Below are 20,349 nucleotides of genomic sequence, written 5' to 3'. Positions count from 1 at the left end.
TCAATAATAAGTTTTATTCTCTTGTTTGTACTGAGCTTTTTCCTAGTTTTTTATTATTCTTTCATTTAAGATTTGACGTGGAAAAAGAATGTGCAAAACTTGATGAAGATAAAGAAAGAACTGTAATAAACAACAAATCACATTTGTCTAAAATTGAGACAAGACTAGATACAGCAGGTAATGGGGGGAAATAGGAATGATTTAGTAGTCTTTAACTTTTTTGAATGATAATAAAAGCTGTTGACCCAAAGACATTCTCTTTAAGTGCTGCATATTTCCATGGAAAGTTTATAAATTTTCTCCTAGGGCTGACCGCCTCTAACAAATTCCATTCTATCCTTAAACTTCTTAATTTTATGAGTAATAATACTTATGATACTTAAATGTAATAAGACTTAAAAATATATGAATATGTAAACCTATTTTTTTTACCATGATTCAGTTTTCATTCCCTTTTTCAAATCTTTTTTGCCCAAATCCTTCAAATTTCTTTTCCTCCAAACAAAAAGATGGACCACTTTCTGTTCACTTGAAGTCCACAGGTACATAGTACCTTTAAAGTAAAGCAAAACAATGATTCAGAAATCTAAACCTTCAAAAATTCTGAATGATTAAAAAGAATAGAAATATCATAAACTTAGGAAACCTTTTATTTTCTTTTGTTTTTATAGTTTTCTGCTTCTGTTAAAATAAGCATTTTTGGATTTAAATTTGGAAAATTCTATCAAGTTATAGTTTTACTTACAGCAGATAACATTTATTTCTAGGTCTAACTGAAAAGGAAAAGGATTTTCTGGCTACTCGTGAAAAGGAAAAAGGAAATGAAGCTTTTAAGTCAGGAGATTATGAAGAAGCTGTAAAGTATTATACTCGGTGAGCAGATTTTTGATGTGGTTTAATCTTGTCATTTAAAAAATGATAGTGTTTAATTGTTGAAATGATATAAATAAGCTAAATAATGTGTCATAATCACTCAGTATATTGTACTTGAAATTTATCATAAATTCACTTGTGTTTGCCTTGTTTTTTCAATACTTTTCTTAAAACTCCAAGTTCCCACTCCACTCCCATGTTTGACACAGTTTCTGACGTTACTATTTTACAGAGGAAATAGAAGCTGTCTGGATGGAACTCAACAGAAAGTTCATTCAGGATAGAGGTTAAAAACTCAGGTTCTGCAGTAGACTGCCTGGCTCTAGTACTTATGGTACTACCTCCCACCACAGGGCCTTTGCATATATTGAACCTCTGTCTAGAATACTCTTTCCTCTACTTGTTATTTAGTTAATTCTAACTTATCATCCACATCTCAGCCCATGCCTTACTTCTTTTGTGAAGTTTTCTTTACTTCTCAGACCATGTTAAACCTCCACCCGACTCAATTACCGCACCAATGCCCCCCACCCCTGCCACTGCCAAATTTGCAAACCCATATAGTAATTTTACCTCTTTGTAATATCTGTGGGAGGTATGATTCAAATTTGTGTGATCTGGCATTACCTGGACTATGAAGTCTGTAAGATTGAGCCCACTTGTCATTTTTAAAAATACCACTGGACCCGTAATGCCCAGCCGACACCTGGTTCACAGTACATGTTCTTTGTATGCTTGTATGAATGTATGAAGCTCTTATAGTCTGTGAAAAGTAAACTAATTTCTTAAAATACTGTTATAGACAAACTGTGCTTATAGAACCACTAATGCTATCTTATTAATAGAACTAAATGCTATAAAATCGTGCTTCCACCTTTGGAAATAAGTTTAAAAAAAAACAAACGTTGTTTGTGTCTCTAAAGAGGTTTGCTCAGCTGTTGAAGTGAACATACAAAGTAAAGAGAATACTGAGGTATCATTCATTCAGTTCAACCTCCCCTGTTTAGGCAGGTGGATGTCAGCTCTGGTATTGTTTTCTCTCTACTTATAGATTTCCGCCAGCGGAGAATCTTTTGTCTGTTACAGGGAGCAAACTTTCTTGTCTTCCTCTTTGAAGAAATCATAGAGGTGAAGAATTAAAGCAGCATATTGCAATGGTTAAGGGAACTCAAACTGCCCCTTTTCAGACCTTGGGTAGATTCTTCACCTCTTTTGTCTCAGACATCTCAGTGTGATGAGACTAGAATAGTGCCAACCTCAGAGCAGCTGTGAGGATTAAATAAAACAAGTTGCTGAGAGGCAGGTAACATGATGGTAAAGAGGACAGGTGCGAGTAAACCACTGAGGTCTGAACCTTAACTCTCCCATTTTCAAGCTGTGGCCCTGGGCATGTTACTTAACCTTTCTGCCCCATCTGTTTTCTCGTCTATAAGATTGGGAAAGCAGTAACTCCTCCTCTGTGCATTATAATGAGGATTAAGTGAGTTTAATGTTTAATGTCTAGCATGTGGGAGGTACTCAGTGTCAGGCTCTTGTGTTATTCATTCTTAGATGTATTTTCTATGTTTGATTGCTACCCAACCATGTGATTTGTTTATATTCATCTTTAATGATCTTGTGGGGCTTCCCAGGTGACTCAGCAATAAAGTATCTGCCTGCCAATGCAGGAGATGTGGGTTTGATCCCTGGGTTGGGAAGATCCCGTGGAGAAGGAAATGAAAACCCACTCTAGTATTTTTGCCTGGGAAATCTCCACTAATGATCTTAATAAATGGACACTTTTTGTGTGAGTTTTCTGTTTTTATCTGATATTGTAATTCTGGATTTAGAAGATTCAGTGTACCAATACCCTTATCGTTCCTATATTTAGGAATACGTTATTTTAAAACTACAGAGAGAGTATTTATTTCTTTGACTGCACTAGGTCTTAATTGCGACAGGCAGGGTCTTAGATCTCCATTGTGCTGTGCGGAATCTTTTAGTTGTGGTATGCAAGCTCTTAGTTGCAACATGTAGGATCTATTTCCCTGACCAGGGATTGAACCCCCTGGCCTACTTGATTGGGAACATAGTGTTTTAGCCACTGGACCACCTGGGAAGTCCCTAGCAAATGCATTATTTTATAGCATTTCAAATCAATTTTATAAGCAATGGCCAGGTAGGTTTAAAATTCTTCTTTTCATTAATTATATTACATTCATACCCTTAGTGTAGCAAAACTTACTCTGTTAAGATATGTATTCCTCAATTACTACTGCTCTTTTCTGTTTCCTTCAACTGAAATCCTTTGGTAAGATTATGATTCTTTCCTAAGAGTTAAATCTACTTTTAGATAATAGACTAATTTGTGTCTGTTAAGACAATAATAATTTAACAAAGGGTATTATTTGTGGTTGATCACTATTTGCATGTTTGTTTTTTTTTTTAACTAGGAAATTGTCCCCAAAAAGTAAAAAAAAGAAAAAAAAATTTTGATGTTAACTAAACTGGCTGTTTTTGAGGAGATCTGTGTGGGTATTTAAGGGCTTCCCTGGTGGCTCAGATGGTAAAGAATCTGCCTGCAATGAGGATTTGGGTTTGATCCCTGGGTTGGGAAGACCCCCTAGAGAAGGGAATGGCTACCCATTCCAGTATTCTTACCTGGAGAATCTCATGGACAGAAGAGCCTGGTGGGCTACGGTCCATGGGGTTGCAAAGAGTCGGACACAACTAACGTGACTTAGCAGCAACAATATGGGTATTTAAATGATCATGTCACTTCTAAAGCCAGAATCAATTTTAAACCTTTTCGCTAGAAACTTAAGCATCTGTCTAAACATTGATTTAGTAGTCTGTAGAATTTTATGTTATTACTTTTGACAGCCCATGCTGTGTTAATTTGCTGGGGCTGCCCTGCAAACTGCCACAAACTGATCAACTTAAACAGCAGAAACATATTGTCTCACAGCTCTGGAGGCTAGAAGTCTGACATCAAGGAGTCTGCAGGGTTGGTTTCTTCTAAGGCCTCTCTCCTTGGCTTGTCTGTGGCCATCTTCCCTCTGTGTCCTCAAGGGATTTTTCTTCTAGGTGTGTCTTCTTATAAGGATACTAGTCATATTGGATTAGGAAACACCCTCATGACCTCACTTTAACTTAATCATCTCTTTCAAGACTATCTCCAAGTATAGTTATATCCTGAAGTGCTGGGGGGTGGGACTTCAACATACCTATTTGAGGGCACGCCATTCTACCCGAAACATGAGCTGTGATTGTTTTAGCTTCTAACTTTAGCTGAGTTTCCTGTCATTTTATGTTTCCCTGTCATTGGCTTGTTGACATTAATGTTTATTTCATACATTTTACCACAATAAAATATTAAAAACTTTTTAAAAAGTGTCTCTTTTACAGGAGCTTATCCGTGCTTCCCACCATAGCAGCTTACAACAATCGCGCTCAAGCAGAGATCAAACTGCAGAACTGGAACAGTGCTTTTCAGGACTGTGAAAAGGTCTTGGAGTTAGAACCTGGGAACTTAAAGGGTAAAACATATTCATAAAATACCTTTAAATTTGCAGCACCATCTGTTGAAGGTCATTTGTAGACACTCATTATGTTTACACTAAAAAAATTCAAATAAACTCAGATTTCTATACGTGAATCATTACCTTCCTCAAGTTACTTTGAATTTCAAGTTTAACTTGGGATTTAACTTCTTAATTACTTGCACTGATGTAGCTAGTAATCCCAGATGATTGAATAAAATGTACATGTTTTTGTTTTTAATTGTTTTTGGCTGCACTGGGTCTTCACGGCTGCCTGCAGGCTTTCTCTAGCTGTGGCGAGTGGGGGCCACTCTTCGTTGTGATGCGCAGTCTTCTCACTGCTGCAGCTTCTAGAGCACGTGGGCTTCAGTAGCTGTGGTGCATGGGTTTAGTTCCCCTCAGGCTGTTGGATCATATTTCCCCAACCAGGGATCGAACCCACATTCCCTGCATTGGCAGCTGGATTCTTAACCACTGGACTACCAGGGAAGTCCTACATGGGTTTTTAAAGAAATATCTCATGCTTGCATTTGAACTGTAGTTTGTGGGGTTTTTGTTTCCTTTCAGTTTTTAAAAAACTGTGGTAAAATGGACATAGCACAAAATTTTACCATCTTAGTCATTTCTAAGTACAGAGTTCGGTGGTCTCAAGTACATTCACATTGTTGTGCAGTCAGCTCTGCTGTCCACCTGCAGAACTTTTTTAATCTTGAAAATGTACCCATGAAACAGCAACTCTTTGTCCTCTCTACCCACCCCAGCCTCTGGCAACTCAGTCTACTCTCTGTCTCTGTGATTTTATTATCCTAGGTACCTCATACAAATTAAATCATACAGTATTTATCTTTTTCTGACTGGCTTATTGAACTATATCTTTTTATCTAAAAAATAAATTTAAATATGATTTAAAAAATATTTATTAGTAAGCCCACACCAGAGCTCTAGAACATTCTACCAGCTGCTTTTTGGGTTTTCCCACCTAGATGTCCACAGACCATTTTAAATTAAGTGTGTCCAAAGCTGACTACATCTTTCCACCAACACCCGTCCCCTGTTCTGATTTCCTATACTACCTTCCTGTGGTCCAAGCCTGACGTATGCAAGTCAGACTCTCCTCTCCTTTTCTGTTACCAAGGAGTCATCCCAAAAGGGAGAGGCATAAATTCGTCCTGTTTCTAAATACTATGGATTCAGATAAATACAACCACTTACTTTTTTTCCCACATGCCTACAAACATGGGTGGGCAGAAACCATGAGTGTGCTGAGGATGGATCCTGGTGCATCAGCCCAACTGTCATCATCACAGATGCCCTCCCTTCCCCAGTGAAGTTCTTCTTTGCTTGTATGTTGTCTCTATCACAGCATATGGGTGGGGTCCTAGCTTTAGGCAGGTACCCATAAAGGTTTTACAGTTTCTACACCACCACTGTGCCAGGCCCTGTGCCATGCAGTACATGTATTAACTCCATTACTTTTCACAACAGCTCAGTAAAGGTGCAGGTACTGTTTTTAGTGGACTTGCCAGGTGGCTTAGTGATAAAGAACCTGCCTGCCAATGCAGGAGATACAAGTTTGATTCCTGGGTTGGGAAGATCCCCTGGAGAAGGAAATGGCAACCCACTCCAGTATTCTTGCCTGGGAAATCCCAAGAACAGAGGAGACTAGCGGACTATACAGCCCATGGGTTCGCAAAAGAGTTAGACATGATTTAGCAACTAAACAACAACAGCTGTTACTAGCACACTCATTTTACAAAAGGACATGGACATATTGAGAGACTGCACAACTCACCTAAGATCACCCAGCTGGTAAGTGACAGAGCCAGGACTTGACTGGATGAGACTCCAGAGTCCACATTCAACCACTGTGCTACTCTTCTGCACTAGAATGGTCTTCTGTTTTCATTTTTCCCCATTTGAATAATTTCTTAAGCACCAGAATCTTCACTATATAAAAAAACAAATTTGACAGAGCCAAATCTAGTAATCAGTATGGCCATAAAACATTAAGAATTCTTAGACTTTCTTAAGTGGATAAATATCATGCTCTTTGAAACTTTATTTTTTACTTAAAAATAACTGTTCTAAATGTAGCATGGTATATGGTTATAACCTGAAGCAGAAGATGGACATTAGTGGAAAGATTGGTGAAATCCACAGAAAGCCTAATGTTTAGTTAAAAATATTTCTTAGTTTTAGCAAATATATCATAGTTATGTAAGATGTTAGCCTTGAAGCTGGGTTGGGGTATATGAGAACTGTCTGTTTTAGCTTTGCAACTTTCTGTAAATCTGAAATTATTTCCAAAATAAAGAGTTTTTTAAAATGGTAATTGTTATATCATGAATATTTCTTTATGGACAGTTCCTTCTGAAATCTGAGTAGGAACAGTAATAGCTCAATTTGTACTTATGCTATAATTTTGTTTATATTAATGATGAAATGATTTATCCTCTAGATTTTCCTGGCTCATTCTTAGACTAAAATCAAACTAGCCAAATTTGTTTTAAAATAGTGTTATTAAAATAAATCAGATATAAATTACAGGATCAGATATAAATTCCAGAGTTACAAAGCCTTATTTTTTTCACAATCATGGCTTACTATACAAAGTTCTCTTATGACATAATTAAGCATGATGGGACTATGAAGGCATTCATTTTAGTATTAAAAATTATCAAATTAGATGCTGTAACCTTCAAAACTTCTCTAATACAATTTACCAAAGTGTGCAATTTCTGAACTTAACTGACTTAAACACCAAGATTCTCTCAGTTCCTATTCATTTTAGATTGCTATAAAGACTTCAGTAAGGACCCATATTCTGAGTTAGGTGCTTGGTTATTAATATAAATGCCACATTTAACTGAAAGGCTTTTTAAGTTTTCAGAAAGTAGAAATAATAGTCGTGATGATTATAAGGAGGGACATATTATTATTTAGTGAAGAGCTTCCCAATATTGTAGCACAGCATGGTGCCTCCAAAGGGTTAAGATGTGGAGTCTCTCAGCCTTGGAGGAACTGGCAGAGCCTGGGGCTGTCAGAGGGCCAGGCTGTTGGAAGGGACAGTTTTTTATTGCAGCTTCTTCTGTTTGACCTCAGGATCATTTTCTATATTTATAAGAATGTGAAAATGGGTCTAGTTTGCACAATTGCATTATAAATTCTTCCCCTTGAAAAATGTGTCATAATCAGAATGCCATATGTTAAAAAAATATAACTTTATTTTGGTAAATTTTCAGCTCTTCTGCGCCGTGCCACCACATATAAGCATCAAAACAAGTTCCAGGAAGCTATAGAAGACTTGAATAAAGTACTGGCTGTTGAACCTGATAATGAGTTGGCCAAAGTAAGCACAGAAAGCAATCCCTCACCTAATTCTATAGTTTGCTTTTTCTGGGTTTATGTTAAGATGATACCAACCTTGCTGGATAAATGATATTGAGGAATGAATAGGACACAACTTTAAATAGTAGATACATCTCAGACACTCCCGGTGTTAACATGTATTTGAAGTGAAAGAAAGCAGACTCTTAAATTGTGCAAAATCATTAACCTACTCCTAAAGGATAAATAATTTTCTCTTTCCTGCAGCGCTGTAGGCAATCCTTTTCTTTGAGCCAATTTCAGTTTATTATGCAGAGTGGTGTAGAAGTTCCTAGGTAGGATTAGGCATGAGCTTAATGGCCATAAAGAGTGTTTTATCCTTTAACTTGTATGGTAAGCATAGCATCATTGACAGTAAACTGACTCAGATATGTACTCAGGGGATCTGTGTTCAGACCTACAGAGTGGAGGTAAGTGTCAAAAACTATGAAGGGTCTGAGACACTCCCCTACTTAAAACTTAGCAAGGTAGCCTAGAATATACAGGACTTCTGGGTCAGACACAGAAGACTCTTGCTCCTGGCATGGCAATCCAATGAGCAACTCTTTGTCCAACTCTTTGCGACAGTTTGGCTCCTGGAGTTTGCTCAAACTCATGTCCATTGAGTTGATGCCATCCAACCATGTCAGCCTTTGTTTCCCCCTTCACCTCCTGCCCTCAGTCTCTCCCAGCATCTGGGTCTTTTCCAGTGAGTCAGCTCTTCATATGTGAAGGCTAAGATGGTTGGATGGTATCAACTCAATGGACATGAGTTTGAGCAAACTCCAGGAGATAGTGAAGGACAGGGAAGCCTGGAGTGCTGCAGTCCATCGGGTCAGAAAGGGTTGGACATGACTGGGCTACTGAACAACAACATTATAAAATATGGGTGCTGAGTTTTCTAAATTTGAGATTCCTCAGCTGTGACACAAACCCACTGAGTGTGTAGTACCTATCTGGGCCTTCTGGTGCCTCCATGGAACTTGGTGGCCAGGGTAACTGCATAAGCTTGAAGCTTATGTCCGTCTAGTCGGTAATGCCATCCAACCATCTCATCCTCTGTCATCCCCTTCTCTTCCCGCCTTCAATCTTTCCCAGCATCAGGATCTTTTCAAATGAGTCAGTTCTTCGCATCAGGTGGCCAAAGTATTGGAGCTTCAGCTTCAGCATCAGTCCTCCCAGTGAATATTCGGGGTTGATTTCCTTTAAGATGGGATACAAGCAAATCTGCCGAACCTTTAAATATTACTCTTTAAAAGCATGTGTAGTATGGTTTAATTTTTATAAAACTTTTGGACATGTCTGCAAGTTTATATGCATACAAACATATCTAGGAAGATGATCATCAGAATATCAGTAGTTTATCTGAGAGGCAGGATTGCAGATAGTTTTTTTTTTTTCCTTTTTTATGCTTGTTATACTTTAATTTTTTTAAAATAGAAATATATAATTATAATCAGAGAAATTAATGAAGTTATTTGAAAAGAAAAATAAAGACCACCATAAAAAGCTTTATCTTAGTTATCTTTATTTGCTTTTCAATATCTTCATATTATTGCCTGCAAGAATAGTTGTATTTTTTACTAAAGAAAAAAATTTTCTTTAACATGGTGATTATGTTGTAGAAAACCCTGTCAGAGGTTGAAAGAGATCTGAAAAATTCTGAACCTGCATCTAAGACTCAAACCAAGGGGAAAAGGATGGTTATTCAGGAAGTAGAAAACTCAGAAGATGAAGATGAAAAGGACAGTGGAATAAAACATGAAGATGGCAATGGAGATAAAAGTAAGACATCTTTTCTCTTTGGTTTATGCAAAAGAGCTATCTTGTTATATGATAAGCTGCTTCAAGTTTTCTGTTTGTACTGAAATTCTTAGTCTACCAAACTTTTTTTAGCCTTTACCTTGTAAATCCACAAGCAAGTTTTTTCTTCTTTTTCTTAATATGGCTCATCTGTTTTTCTTTTATTATTGAAGCATAATTGCCTTATAATATTATGTTAGTTTTGGCTGTACCACATGTTTCAATAACTTTATATATCATGAAATGATCACCATGTAAGTCTAGTTAAAATCTTTTCCTTAATACAATCTCCCAAACCTATTTTTCTTCATAATCTGACATCTTTTCTAATGCTCAATTTAATTCCTGATTATCACCTTTACATACAAATGGCTGCTTGTTTATCACCAACCATTTGTAAGTTAACCTTAAATCAATCTCTGAGATGATTGTTTTATGGGTAACTGCTTAGTTGCAAACAAATATGTTGACTTCAGAGGGGTTATTTACCTAAAAATGAATGCGCTATTGCTGTACATGCCTCTCTCCAAGGAAATTTTTAAAAAATATGCAATTTCACTTTTGATGTAATCGTTTTTTTTTAAAAAAGAATCTAGACTATATAAACTTTCATCTTCATAATGTAAGACGATGAAAGTTATATCAACTATAAGCAGAAAAAAATCTGCCTTTTCACCTGACCAGAGCAAGAGGAAGTTTTTGATTTTTCTTGAGAACTCCTGAGCGACTAAGGGGGAAATGTCAGTGTTGAAAATCATTCCCAGGTAAAAATCAACTTTAAGTAATTTGACAGAATATTTTAATTTTGAGGGAGAAATATGAAGTGTTCAAGTCATTCAACTAAAAACAAAAAAAACAAGGAGTATAAGTTTTTGTTTTTTCTTTTAAAGTGGCAAAAAATATAATGTAAAATACATACCTCAGGTTAATATATGACCAGTTAAGCTAGGATGAAGACAAAAGCACAGAAAAGGAGGAGGGGAGAGAAGCGGAGACAGAGCAGAGCAACTGAGGGGGGACAGGAAAGTGAGGGCACCAGAGGGAGGAAAGGAGACTTTAATGTAGGCAGCACTGAGGTGCACTGAGGTGCACCTTTTTAAGTAAGTTCTGGCAGCAAGTGTTTTTCTTAGGGTTTATGTGTAACAAGATAATTAGCCGGCATTTTGCAATTAAAGAGTTATTTAAAGTCTTATATGAAACAATATAAACTGTATCAATTGCTATTATTTTACAATTATTTTTAAAATTTACGTATAGCAAAAATGGGCTTCCCTGGTGGCTCAGTGGTAAAGAATCCACTTGCCAATCAGGAGAACAAGTTCAATCTCTGGGTCAGGAAGATCGCCCAGAGAAGGGAATGGATACCCACTCCAGTATCCTCATCTGGACAACTGCATGGACAGAGGAGCTACAGTCCATGAGGTCACAAAAGAGTTGGACACTACTCAGCAACTACACAACAAAAACTACAATGGTAAAAACGGACTGTTTTGGTGTGCAGTTCTAACACGTGTGTAATTTCGTATAACCATCACTGCAGTCAGGAGACAGATCACAAATTGTTGGCCAAAAGAAAGTGTTCTTTCTTTTTTGCTTCCCTTTTAGCCAAACCCTCCCCTCCCCGCAAGCCTTGGGTAGCCATTGATCTATTCTCTGTTCTTACAGTTTAACTTTTCCCAGAAAGTCACATCAATGGAAGCAGAGAATATGTAACCTTTTGCAACTAGCTTCCTTCACGTAGCATAATGTCACTGAGATTCATTCATGTAGTTGCATGTATCTTTGATTCATTCTTTTTTTATTACTGAGTAGTACACCTTTACATGGGTATGTCGCTGCTTGTTTATCCCTTCATTTCTTCAAGGGCATTTGGGTTTTTTCCCAGTATTTGGTATTTATGAATAGATAAACACTAAGATTTATCTATTCATAAAATATGCTACTAAGATTCATGCACAGATTTTTGGGTGAACATATGTTTTCATTTCTCTAGGGTAAATACCAGGAGTGAACTGTGAGTCATAGGGCAGGTGTATTATGTTTAACTTTACTAAAATCTTCCAACTGCTTTTCCAGAATGGCAGTACCATTTTTCATTCCCATGAGCAGCATTTTCATTCTTCCGATTTTCATTTTATTCCCATAAGCAGCATTTTTCATTCCCATGAGCAGCATTCCCATGAGAAGTATATGGCTTCAACAGTACATGAACTGTGAACTTCCAGATATTCAAGCTGGATTTAGAAAAGGCAGAGGAACAGAGATCAAATTGCCAACATCCTCTTGAAAAAAAAACAGAGTTCCAGAAAAACATCTATTTCTGCTTTATTGACTATGCCAAAGCCTTTGACTGTTTGGATCACAATTAACTGTGGAAAATTCTGAAAGAGATGAGAATACCAGACCACTTGACCTGCCTCTTGACAAATCTGTATGAACAACAGATTCATAACAGCAACAGTTAGAACTGGACGTGAAACAACAGACTGGTTCCAGATAGGAAAAGGAGTACATCAACGCTGTATATTGTAACCCTGCTTATTTAACTTACATGCAGAGTACTCCCTGGTGGCTCAGAGATTAAAGCATCTGCCTGCAATGCAGGAGACCTGGGTTCGATCCCTGGGTCAGGAAGGTCCCCTGGAGAAGGAAATGGCAACCCACTCCAGTATTCTTGCCTGGAGAATCCCATGGATGGAGTAGCTTGATGGGCTACAGTCCACGGGGTCGCAAAGAGTCGGACACGACTGAGCGACTTCACTTCACTGAGTACATCATGAGAAACGCTGGGCTGGAAGAAGCACAAGCTGGAATCAAGATTGCCGGGAGAAATATCAATAACCTCAGATATGCAGATGACACCACCCTTATGGCAGAAAGTGAAGAACTAAAGATCCTCTTGATGAAAGTGAAAAAAGTTGGCTTAAAGCTCAACATTCAGAAAACTAAGATCATGGCATCTGGTCCTATCACTTCATGGCAAATACATGGGGAAACAATGGAAACAGTGGCAGACTTTATTTTTCGGTGCTCCAAAGTTGCTGCAGATGGTGATTGCAGCCATGAAATTAAAAGACGCTTACTCCTTGGAAGAAAAGTTATGACCAACCTAGATAGCATATTAAAAAGTAGAGGCATTACTTTGCCAACAAAGGTCTGTCTAGTCAAAGCTATGGTTTTCCCAGTAGTCATGTATGGATGTGAGAGTTGGACCATAAAGAAAGCTGAGTGCTGAAGAATTGATGCTTTTGAACTGTGGTGTTGGAGAAGACTCTTGAGAGCCCCTTGGACTGCAAGGAGATTCAACCAGTCCATCCTAAAGGAAATAAGTCCTGAATATTCATTGGAAGGACTGATGTTAAAGCTGAAACTCTAATACTTTGGCACCTGATTTGAAGAAGTGACTCATTGGAAAAGACCCTGATGCTGGGAAAGATTGAAGGCAGGAGGAGAAGGGGACGACAGAGGATGAGATGGTTCAATGGCATCACTGACGCTATGGACATGAGTTTGAGTAAGCTCCAGGAGTTGGTGATGGACAGGGAAGCCTGGTGTGCTGCAGTCCATAGGGTTGCAAAGAGTTGGACACGAATGAGTGACTGAACTGAACTGAACTAAGCAGCATATGAGAGTTCTAGCTGCTTCACGTTCTTGCCAGCATTCGGCATTTTATGTTTAAAAATAATTTTAGCCATTTGGTTAGGTGTATGGTGGTTTCTCATTGTGGTTCTAATTTGCATTTTGTTGTGGTTGTTGTTTAGTTACTAAGTCGTGTCTGACTCTTTCGCAACTCCATAGACTGTAGCCTGTCAGGCTCCTCTGTCCACGGGATTTCCCAGGCAAGAATACTGGAGTGGGTTGCCATTTCCTCCTCCAGGGGATCTTCCCAACCCAAGGACTGAACCCACGTCTCCTGCATTGGCAGGCGGATTCTTTACCACTGAGCCACCAGGGAAGCCCTACCCAGGGTTTGGTATTACTTAATTGCCTTTTCCCTTGCTAAATGTTGATATTTTCTTTCTTCCTCACTTGTAAGGAATTTTGTACTGTATATTAGCAGTTCGTAATATTATTATATGTGATTTTCAGTTTTGTTCAAATCTGATGCGGAACTTTTAAAATCTAGTTAGTTTGGGGTAACAGTTTTCCTACCTAATTCTGTGAACTATGGTTCTATTGTTAGTTTCAAAACTTTTGCAGTGTTATCTGAATCTGTCCCACTTGTGTACCACCCCATGACCACCTGGGGTCTGGGCAATGGTTTCCCCTGTAAATCACTTCTCAAAAATTTTGGTAGAATGTTTGAGGTTAGATTTATGCATATGGATCCCCTGGCAGGCAAGCTCATTTCAGATACAATTATAAAATTTTTTTTTTTAAGTTCCCTCCTCTCTATGATTCTTCCCTACTCTTTGTGGCTCTCAGAGGTTTTTCTTCCTCTTCTTCTAGCTAGAAAACAACAATTTAATTCTACTGTACACATCCCATGACTATGCGCCTCTAGGACTGAGCAGCAAGAGGAGAGAAAGAGAAAAAAAAAAAGAATGGGGATATCCTAGGGACCAGTTTCTCTGACCAGAATAAGAGTTCCTCTCCCCCAAGGTTTTAAGTGTCTACTACTTGACTGCCGCTGTGTCCTCAGTTGCTAATGCACTGTTTGGGGACTGGGACTGGAGAGAAAGGAAAAACAAAACAAATGGAAATAGGGAATTTCCCCATAGGGGCTAAATATCTTTTTTTTTTTTTTGTTTTAAGGTAAATAGCAGAGGGCATCTCCTAAAGCTATTTCTTTCCATACCCAGCAGACTGTTCTGGGTTTTGAACTGCCATTGATCCAGGATAGGAAATATCAAAGAAAAGAAAATGGAGAAACTGACTGCTGTTTGGGGGGTATTTCCAATTCTAGTTCCATTCCCCCATCAGCCTGCTACCGTTTTCCTTTCAGTGTCCTCATATAACTGCTCCATGAATTCTGTCCAAGGTTGTTAGTTGTATTCAGTATGAGACACAGGGTGGACTTTATTTATTCCATATTTATTTGTTTATTTATTATTTATTCCAGTTTGTTTATTCCTGTGATTCCAGAGGAATCACACTTCTCATTACTTCTATTTGAACAATTAGCACCCTTGAAGAACTATGAAAGTGCTTTACATATAGTATTTCACTTAATCCTCAAGGAAGCGATTAATTATCCATACTTGAAGTATTCGCCTGTAATGCAGGAGACCCGGGTTTGATCTCTGGGTTGGGAAGATCCCCTGGAGAAGGAAGTGGCAACCCACCCCGGTGTTCTTGCCTGGAGAATCCCATGGACAGAGGAGCTTGGCAGGCTACAGTCCATGGGGTTGCAAAGAGTCGGACACGACTGAGCAACTAACACGCACACATAGATTAGGAAAGGTTGTTTGTCACATTTGCACAGATTGTAAGCCACGTGGATAGGATATGGCTTCAAACCTGTGAGATTCCAAAGTCTATCTCTTCAAGGTGGTTATTAGATGCCAACTAAGGCCCAGGGACTCCAGCAGTGCCTTTGGGCGGCATGTTGACTGATGCCTGGTGCCCGGTGAAGGTTTGTGTGCTCTGTGAAAACCAACGGTAGGAGAACTGGGGCACCCGGGATGTCGCCTGGCCACGTGGAGCAGCTGAAGGGCATGTCCCTGCTACTTAGGGCCTGACAAAACGTGGTTCACTGGAGAAGGGAATGGCAAACCACTTCAGTATTCTTGCCTTGAGAACCCCATGAACACGATGAAAAGGCAAAAAGATATGACACTGGAAGATGAGCGCTCCAGGTGGGTAGGTGTCCAATACACTACTGCGGAGAAGTGGAGAAACAGCTCCAGAAAGAATGAAGAGGCTGGGCTCAAGCGGAAATACCACTCAGTTGTGGGTGTGTCTGATGGTGAAAGTAAAGTCCAGTACTGTAAAGAATATTGTGTAGGAACCTGGAATGTGAGATCCACAAATCAAGGTAAATTGGATGTCGTCAAGCAGGAGATAGCAAGAGTGAACATTGACATTTTAGGTATCAATGAACTAAAATGGATGGGAATGGACAAATTTAATTCAGATGACCATTATATCTACTACCATGGGCAGGAATCCCTTAGAAGAAATGGAGTAGCCCTCAAAGTCAACTAAAGAGTCTGAAATACAGTACTTGGATGCAGTCTCAGAAACGATAGAATGATCTCTGTTCATCTCTAAGGCAAACCATTCAACATTACAGTAATCCAAATCTATGTCCCAATCACTGACGCCAAAGAAGCTGAAGTTGACTGGTTATATGAAGACCTACAAGACCTTCCAGAACACCAAAAAAAAAAAAAAAAGATGTCCTTTTTATCACAGGGGACTGGAATGCAAAAGTAGAAAGTCAGGCAATACCTGGAGTAACAGGCAAGTTTAGCCTTGGAGTACAAAATGAAGCAGGGCAAAGGCTAACAGAGTTTTGCCAACAGAATGCACTGGTCATAGCAGACACCCTCTTCCAGCCACAAAAGAGACAACTTTACACAGGGACATCACCAAAACTGAAATCAGATTGATTATATTCTTTGTACCTGAAGATGGGAAAACTCTATACAGTCAGCAAAAACAAGACCTGATCATGAACTCCTAATTGCCAAATTCAGACTTAAATTCAAGAAAGTAAGAAAACCACTGGACCATGCCCTAAATCAAATCTCTTTTGATTATGTGGTGGAAGTAATGGATAGATTCAAGGGATTAGTGCCTGAAGAACTATGGATGGAGGTTTGTAACATTGTACAGGAGGTAGTGACCAAAACCATCCCCAAGAAAAAGAAATGCAGGAAGGCAAAGTGGTTGTCTGAGGAGGGCTTCCAAGTAACTGGAAAAGAAGAGACGTGAAAGGCAAAGGAGAAAGGGAAAGATATACCCAACTGAATGCAGAGTTCCAGAGAATAGCAAGAAGAGATAAGAAAGCCTACTTAAGCAACCAATGCAAAGAAATAGAGGAAAACAATAGAATAGGAAAAACTAAAGATCTCTTCAAGAAGATTGGAGATACCAAGGGAACATTTCATGTAAAGATGGGCACAATAAAGGACAGAAACAGCAAGGCCCTAACAGAAGCAGACGAGATTAAGAAGAGGTGGCAAGAATACACAGAACTAGACAAAAATGTCTTAATGACCCAGATAACCATGATGGTGTGGTCACCCACCTAGAGCCAGACATCCTGGAATGTAAAGTCAAGTGGGCCTTAGGAAGCATCACTACGAACGAAGCTAGTGGAGGTGATGGAATTCCAGCTGAGCTATTTCAAATCCTAAAAGATGATTCTGTCAAAGTGCAGCACTCAACTCAATATGCCAGCAAATTTGGAAAACTCAGCAATGTTCTAGGATTGGAAAAGGTCAGTTTTCATTCCAATCCCAAATAAAGGCAATGCCAAAGAATATTCAAACTACCATATAATTGCACTCATTTCATACGTTAGCAAGATTATGCTTAAAATTTTTCCCGCTAGGCTTCAGCAGTACGTGAACTGAGAACTTCCAGATGTTCAAACTGATTTAGAAAAGGCAGAGGAACCAGAGACCAAATTGCCAACATCTGTTGGTTTATAGAAAAAGCAAGGGAATTCCAGAAAAACATCTACTTCTGCTTTACTAACTACGCGAAAGCCTTTGACTCTATGGATCACAGCAAACTGGAAAATTCTGAAAGAGATGGGAATACCAGACCACTTTACCTGTCTCCTGAGAAACCTGTATGCGGAACAAGAAGCAACAGTTAGTAGCCGACATAGAACAACAGACTGGTTCAAAATTGGGAAAGGAGTACGTCAAGGCTGTATATTGTCATCCTGCTCATTTAACTTATATGCAGAGTACAACGGCAAAATGCCAGGCGGGATGACTCAAAGCTGGAATCAAGATTGCCAGGAAAAATATCAACAGCCTCAGATATTCAAATGATACCACTCCAACAGCAGAAAGCTTAGAGGAACTAAAAAGCCTCTTGATGAAGGTGAAAGAAGAGAGTGAAAAAGCTGGCTTAAAACTCAACATTCAGACAACAAAGATCATGGCATCCATTCCTATCACTTGGCAAATAGATGGGGAAAAAGTAGAGACAGTGACAGATTTTGTTTTCTTCAGCTCCAAAATCACTGCAGAGGATAACTGTAGCCACAAAATTAAAAGATGTTTGCTCCTTGGAAGAAAAGCTATGACAAACCCAGAGAGCATATTAAAAAGCAGAGACATTACTTTGCTGACAAAAGTCCATATAGTCAAAGGTATAGTTTTTCCAATAGTCATGTACGGATGTGAGAATTGGACCATAAGAAGGCTGAGTGCCAAAGAATTGATGCTTTCGAATTGTGGTGCTGGAGAAGACTCTTGAGCATTCCTTGGGCAGCATGGAGATCAAACCAGTCAGTCCTAAAGGAAATCAGTCCTGTATGTTCATTGGAAGGACTGATGCTGAAGCTGAAGCTGCAATACTTTGGCTACCTGATGCCAAAAGATTAAGTAGATTAAATGGCTGGAAGCCCAGTAGCATTGCTTTGAAGATGAAATAAGAACAATGGAACTATCTTATATTCATTTTTACCAAGTTCCATTGTTAGATAACATGGACAGAGAGGTCCTGGAGGCTTGGACAAGACAGGAGAAATCCAAGTTACTTTTAGGAAAACAATGTGAAAGCCCAGAGAGAGGTTATCAAGTTGGAATCTTTGCTGGTGGTTCCCCTCCCACCACATTCCAAGAAAGAACCTCAGTCATTATGGGGTATGATGCAAGGAGCCCTGAGACCATGGGAAAATGCAGCAATTAGTGTGTTCTAACCTCAGGTGATAATGCTGCTCCCCTGTGGGCTCCACCTGGGTTGGCCAGGCCCAATTCATCCAGACTGAGGTACAACATAACCAATGGGTTTAATTTAACAGCTGACAGCTACTGAGCGCCTACTCTGTGTCAGGTACTGGGATAAGACAATTGATAGGCTTTCTTCACCTGTCCTTCTAAGGACTCCCAAAGCTGATTGGTTCTGGGATTTGAATTCCTCGGCTTTCTCGGAAACTTCCCTATTTTCAGTTTCCTTCTCTAGTAGAGGGGGTGTCCCAGGGGTAAAGAATCTGCCTGCCAATGCAGGAGATGCATGTTTGATCCCTGAGGTGGGAAGAATCCTTGGAGAAGAAAACGGTGACCCACTCCAGCATTTTTGCCTGGAGAATCCCATGGACAGAGGAGCCTGGAGGGCTACAATCCATGGGGTCGCAGAATCAGACATGACTGAGCACGCACACAAATCCCTAGGAGAGAGCATTTAGAAGTGGCCATCAGAGGAAAATAGCGTCTAGACTCCCTTGTAGTGTTGTTGCTTGTTCCCTGCTTAAAAATGAAATATAAGAAAATTAAGTCATTAACAAACAGAAGAATAAAATATAAATATTGTTCTTGTCCTAGAATTGTTGGAATCAGGAGGGTGTCAAGGTGGGGATTTCAAAGAGTTAAAAGGCACAAAATCATAAAGAAAAAGAATGATTTTGATTACGTAAAAATTAAAAATTATATAAGATAGATACAATGAAAACATAAAAGGCAAATGAAAAACTAAGAGAAGCACAAGGGGTTAATGACATTAAATATGAATAACTTTTACAAAGCAATAAGACCAAGTTAAAGAGCCTAGTACCAAAATGAACAAAGCATGTGTGTGTATGTGTGTGTGTGTGTGCACACGCGTGCGTGCACGCTCAGTTGCTCAGTCATGTCCAACTATTTGTGACCCCATGGACTGTAGCCCGCAGGCTCCTCTGTCCACAAAGCATATAAGTAGATAAATCACTGTTGAAGAAATTAAATGATCAATACATTTTGTATTGCTAATAAAAAGATGAAAATTAGATTCTTTTTTCCTCTCCCATCCAATTAACCAGGATAAAAAAAAAAAAAGTATTCTTTGTTGTCAAGGGTTAGATAAAATAATTTTATCTTACCCTTAAAATAAGGGTAAGATAAAATTTATATCTCAATTTAAAAAATTGAGATGTAATGACTGTATCATAAAATTCATCCTTCACAAATTCACTGGTTGTACAACCATCCTGATTATCTAATTTTAAAACATTTTATCATCACAAAAAGAAATCCCATACCCATTAGCAATAAGTGCTGTCTCCCTTTCCCCCTGGCAACTACTAATCAACTTTCTGTCGCTATGGATTTGTCTGTCCTGAATATCTCATGTAATGGAATCATGCAATATGTGGCCTTTTGTGTCTGGCTTCTCTCATGATAGCATGATGTTTTCAGGGTTCATCCGTGTTCCAATATGTATCAGTATTTCATTCTTTGTTTTTCCCCTTTCAGTTTTATTGAGATATAAGTGACATCAGCACTGTATAAAGTTTAAGGTGTACAGCATAATGATTTGACACATAGACCATGAAATGATTAGCACAATTAGCTTAGAAAGCATCCATCATCTCACATGGTAATGAAATTTTTTAAATAGAAAATCTTTTTCCTTATGATGAGAACTCTTAGGACTGTTGTTCTCTTAACAGCTTTCATATAAAACTGTTAATTATGTTTATCATGTTGCACATTTACATCCCTAGTACTTACTTATCTCATAACTGGACGTCTGACTGCCTTCATCCAGTTCCCCCCTCCCCTCGTTCCCCACCTCTGGTAACCACAGATCTGATCTTTTTTCTATTGAATACGCATTTGTTTGTTTGGTTTTGAAGTATAATTGACCGACAACATGTTATACAACTTAGTGAGTTCATCAGTCA

At 38.7% G+C, this 20,349-nt stretch overlaps 1 protein-coding gene across 3 annotated transcripts in view; it reads left to right on the top strand.

The window, feature by feature from the left end:
• The window catches only part of SPAG1 (sperm associated antigen 1), an 82,400-nt gene that overhangs the window by 22,700 nt on the left and 39,351 nt on the right, over nucleotides 1-20,349 (top strand). For all 3 annotated transcript variants that reach the window (XM_060393896.1, XM_027973177.2, XM_042254438.1), the window contains exons 6-10: nucleotides 71-177; nucleotides 768-873; nucleotides 4,261-4,391; nucleotides 7,637-7,743; nucleotides 9,386-9,545. In XM_060393896.1, coding sequence (XP_060249879.1) covers nucleotides 71-177; nucleotides 768-873; nucleotides 4,261-4,391; nucleotides 7,637-7,743; nucleotides 9,386-9,545 — 611 coding nt within the window. The remainder of the gene's footprint in view (nucleotides 1-70; nucleotides 178-767; nucleotides 874-4,260; nucleotides 4,392-7,636; nucleotides 7,744-9,385; nucleotides 9,546-20,349) is intronic.

Source organism: Ovis aries, chromosome 9 (assembly GCF_016772045.2).
Source record: "Ovis aries strain OAR_USU_Benz2616 breed Rambouillet chromosome 9, ARS-UI_Ramb_v3.0, whole genome shotgun sequence".
Lineage (NCBI taxonomy): Eukaryota > Metazoa > Chordata > Mammalia > Artiodactyla > Bovidae > Ovis > Ovis aries.
The sequence above is the reverse complement of the archived record's forward strand: the minus strand, read 5'-3'. Positions and strand labels throughout refer to the sequence as shown.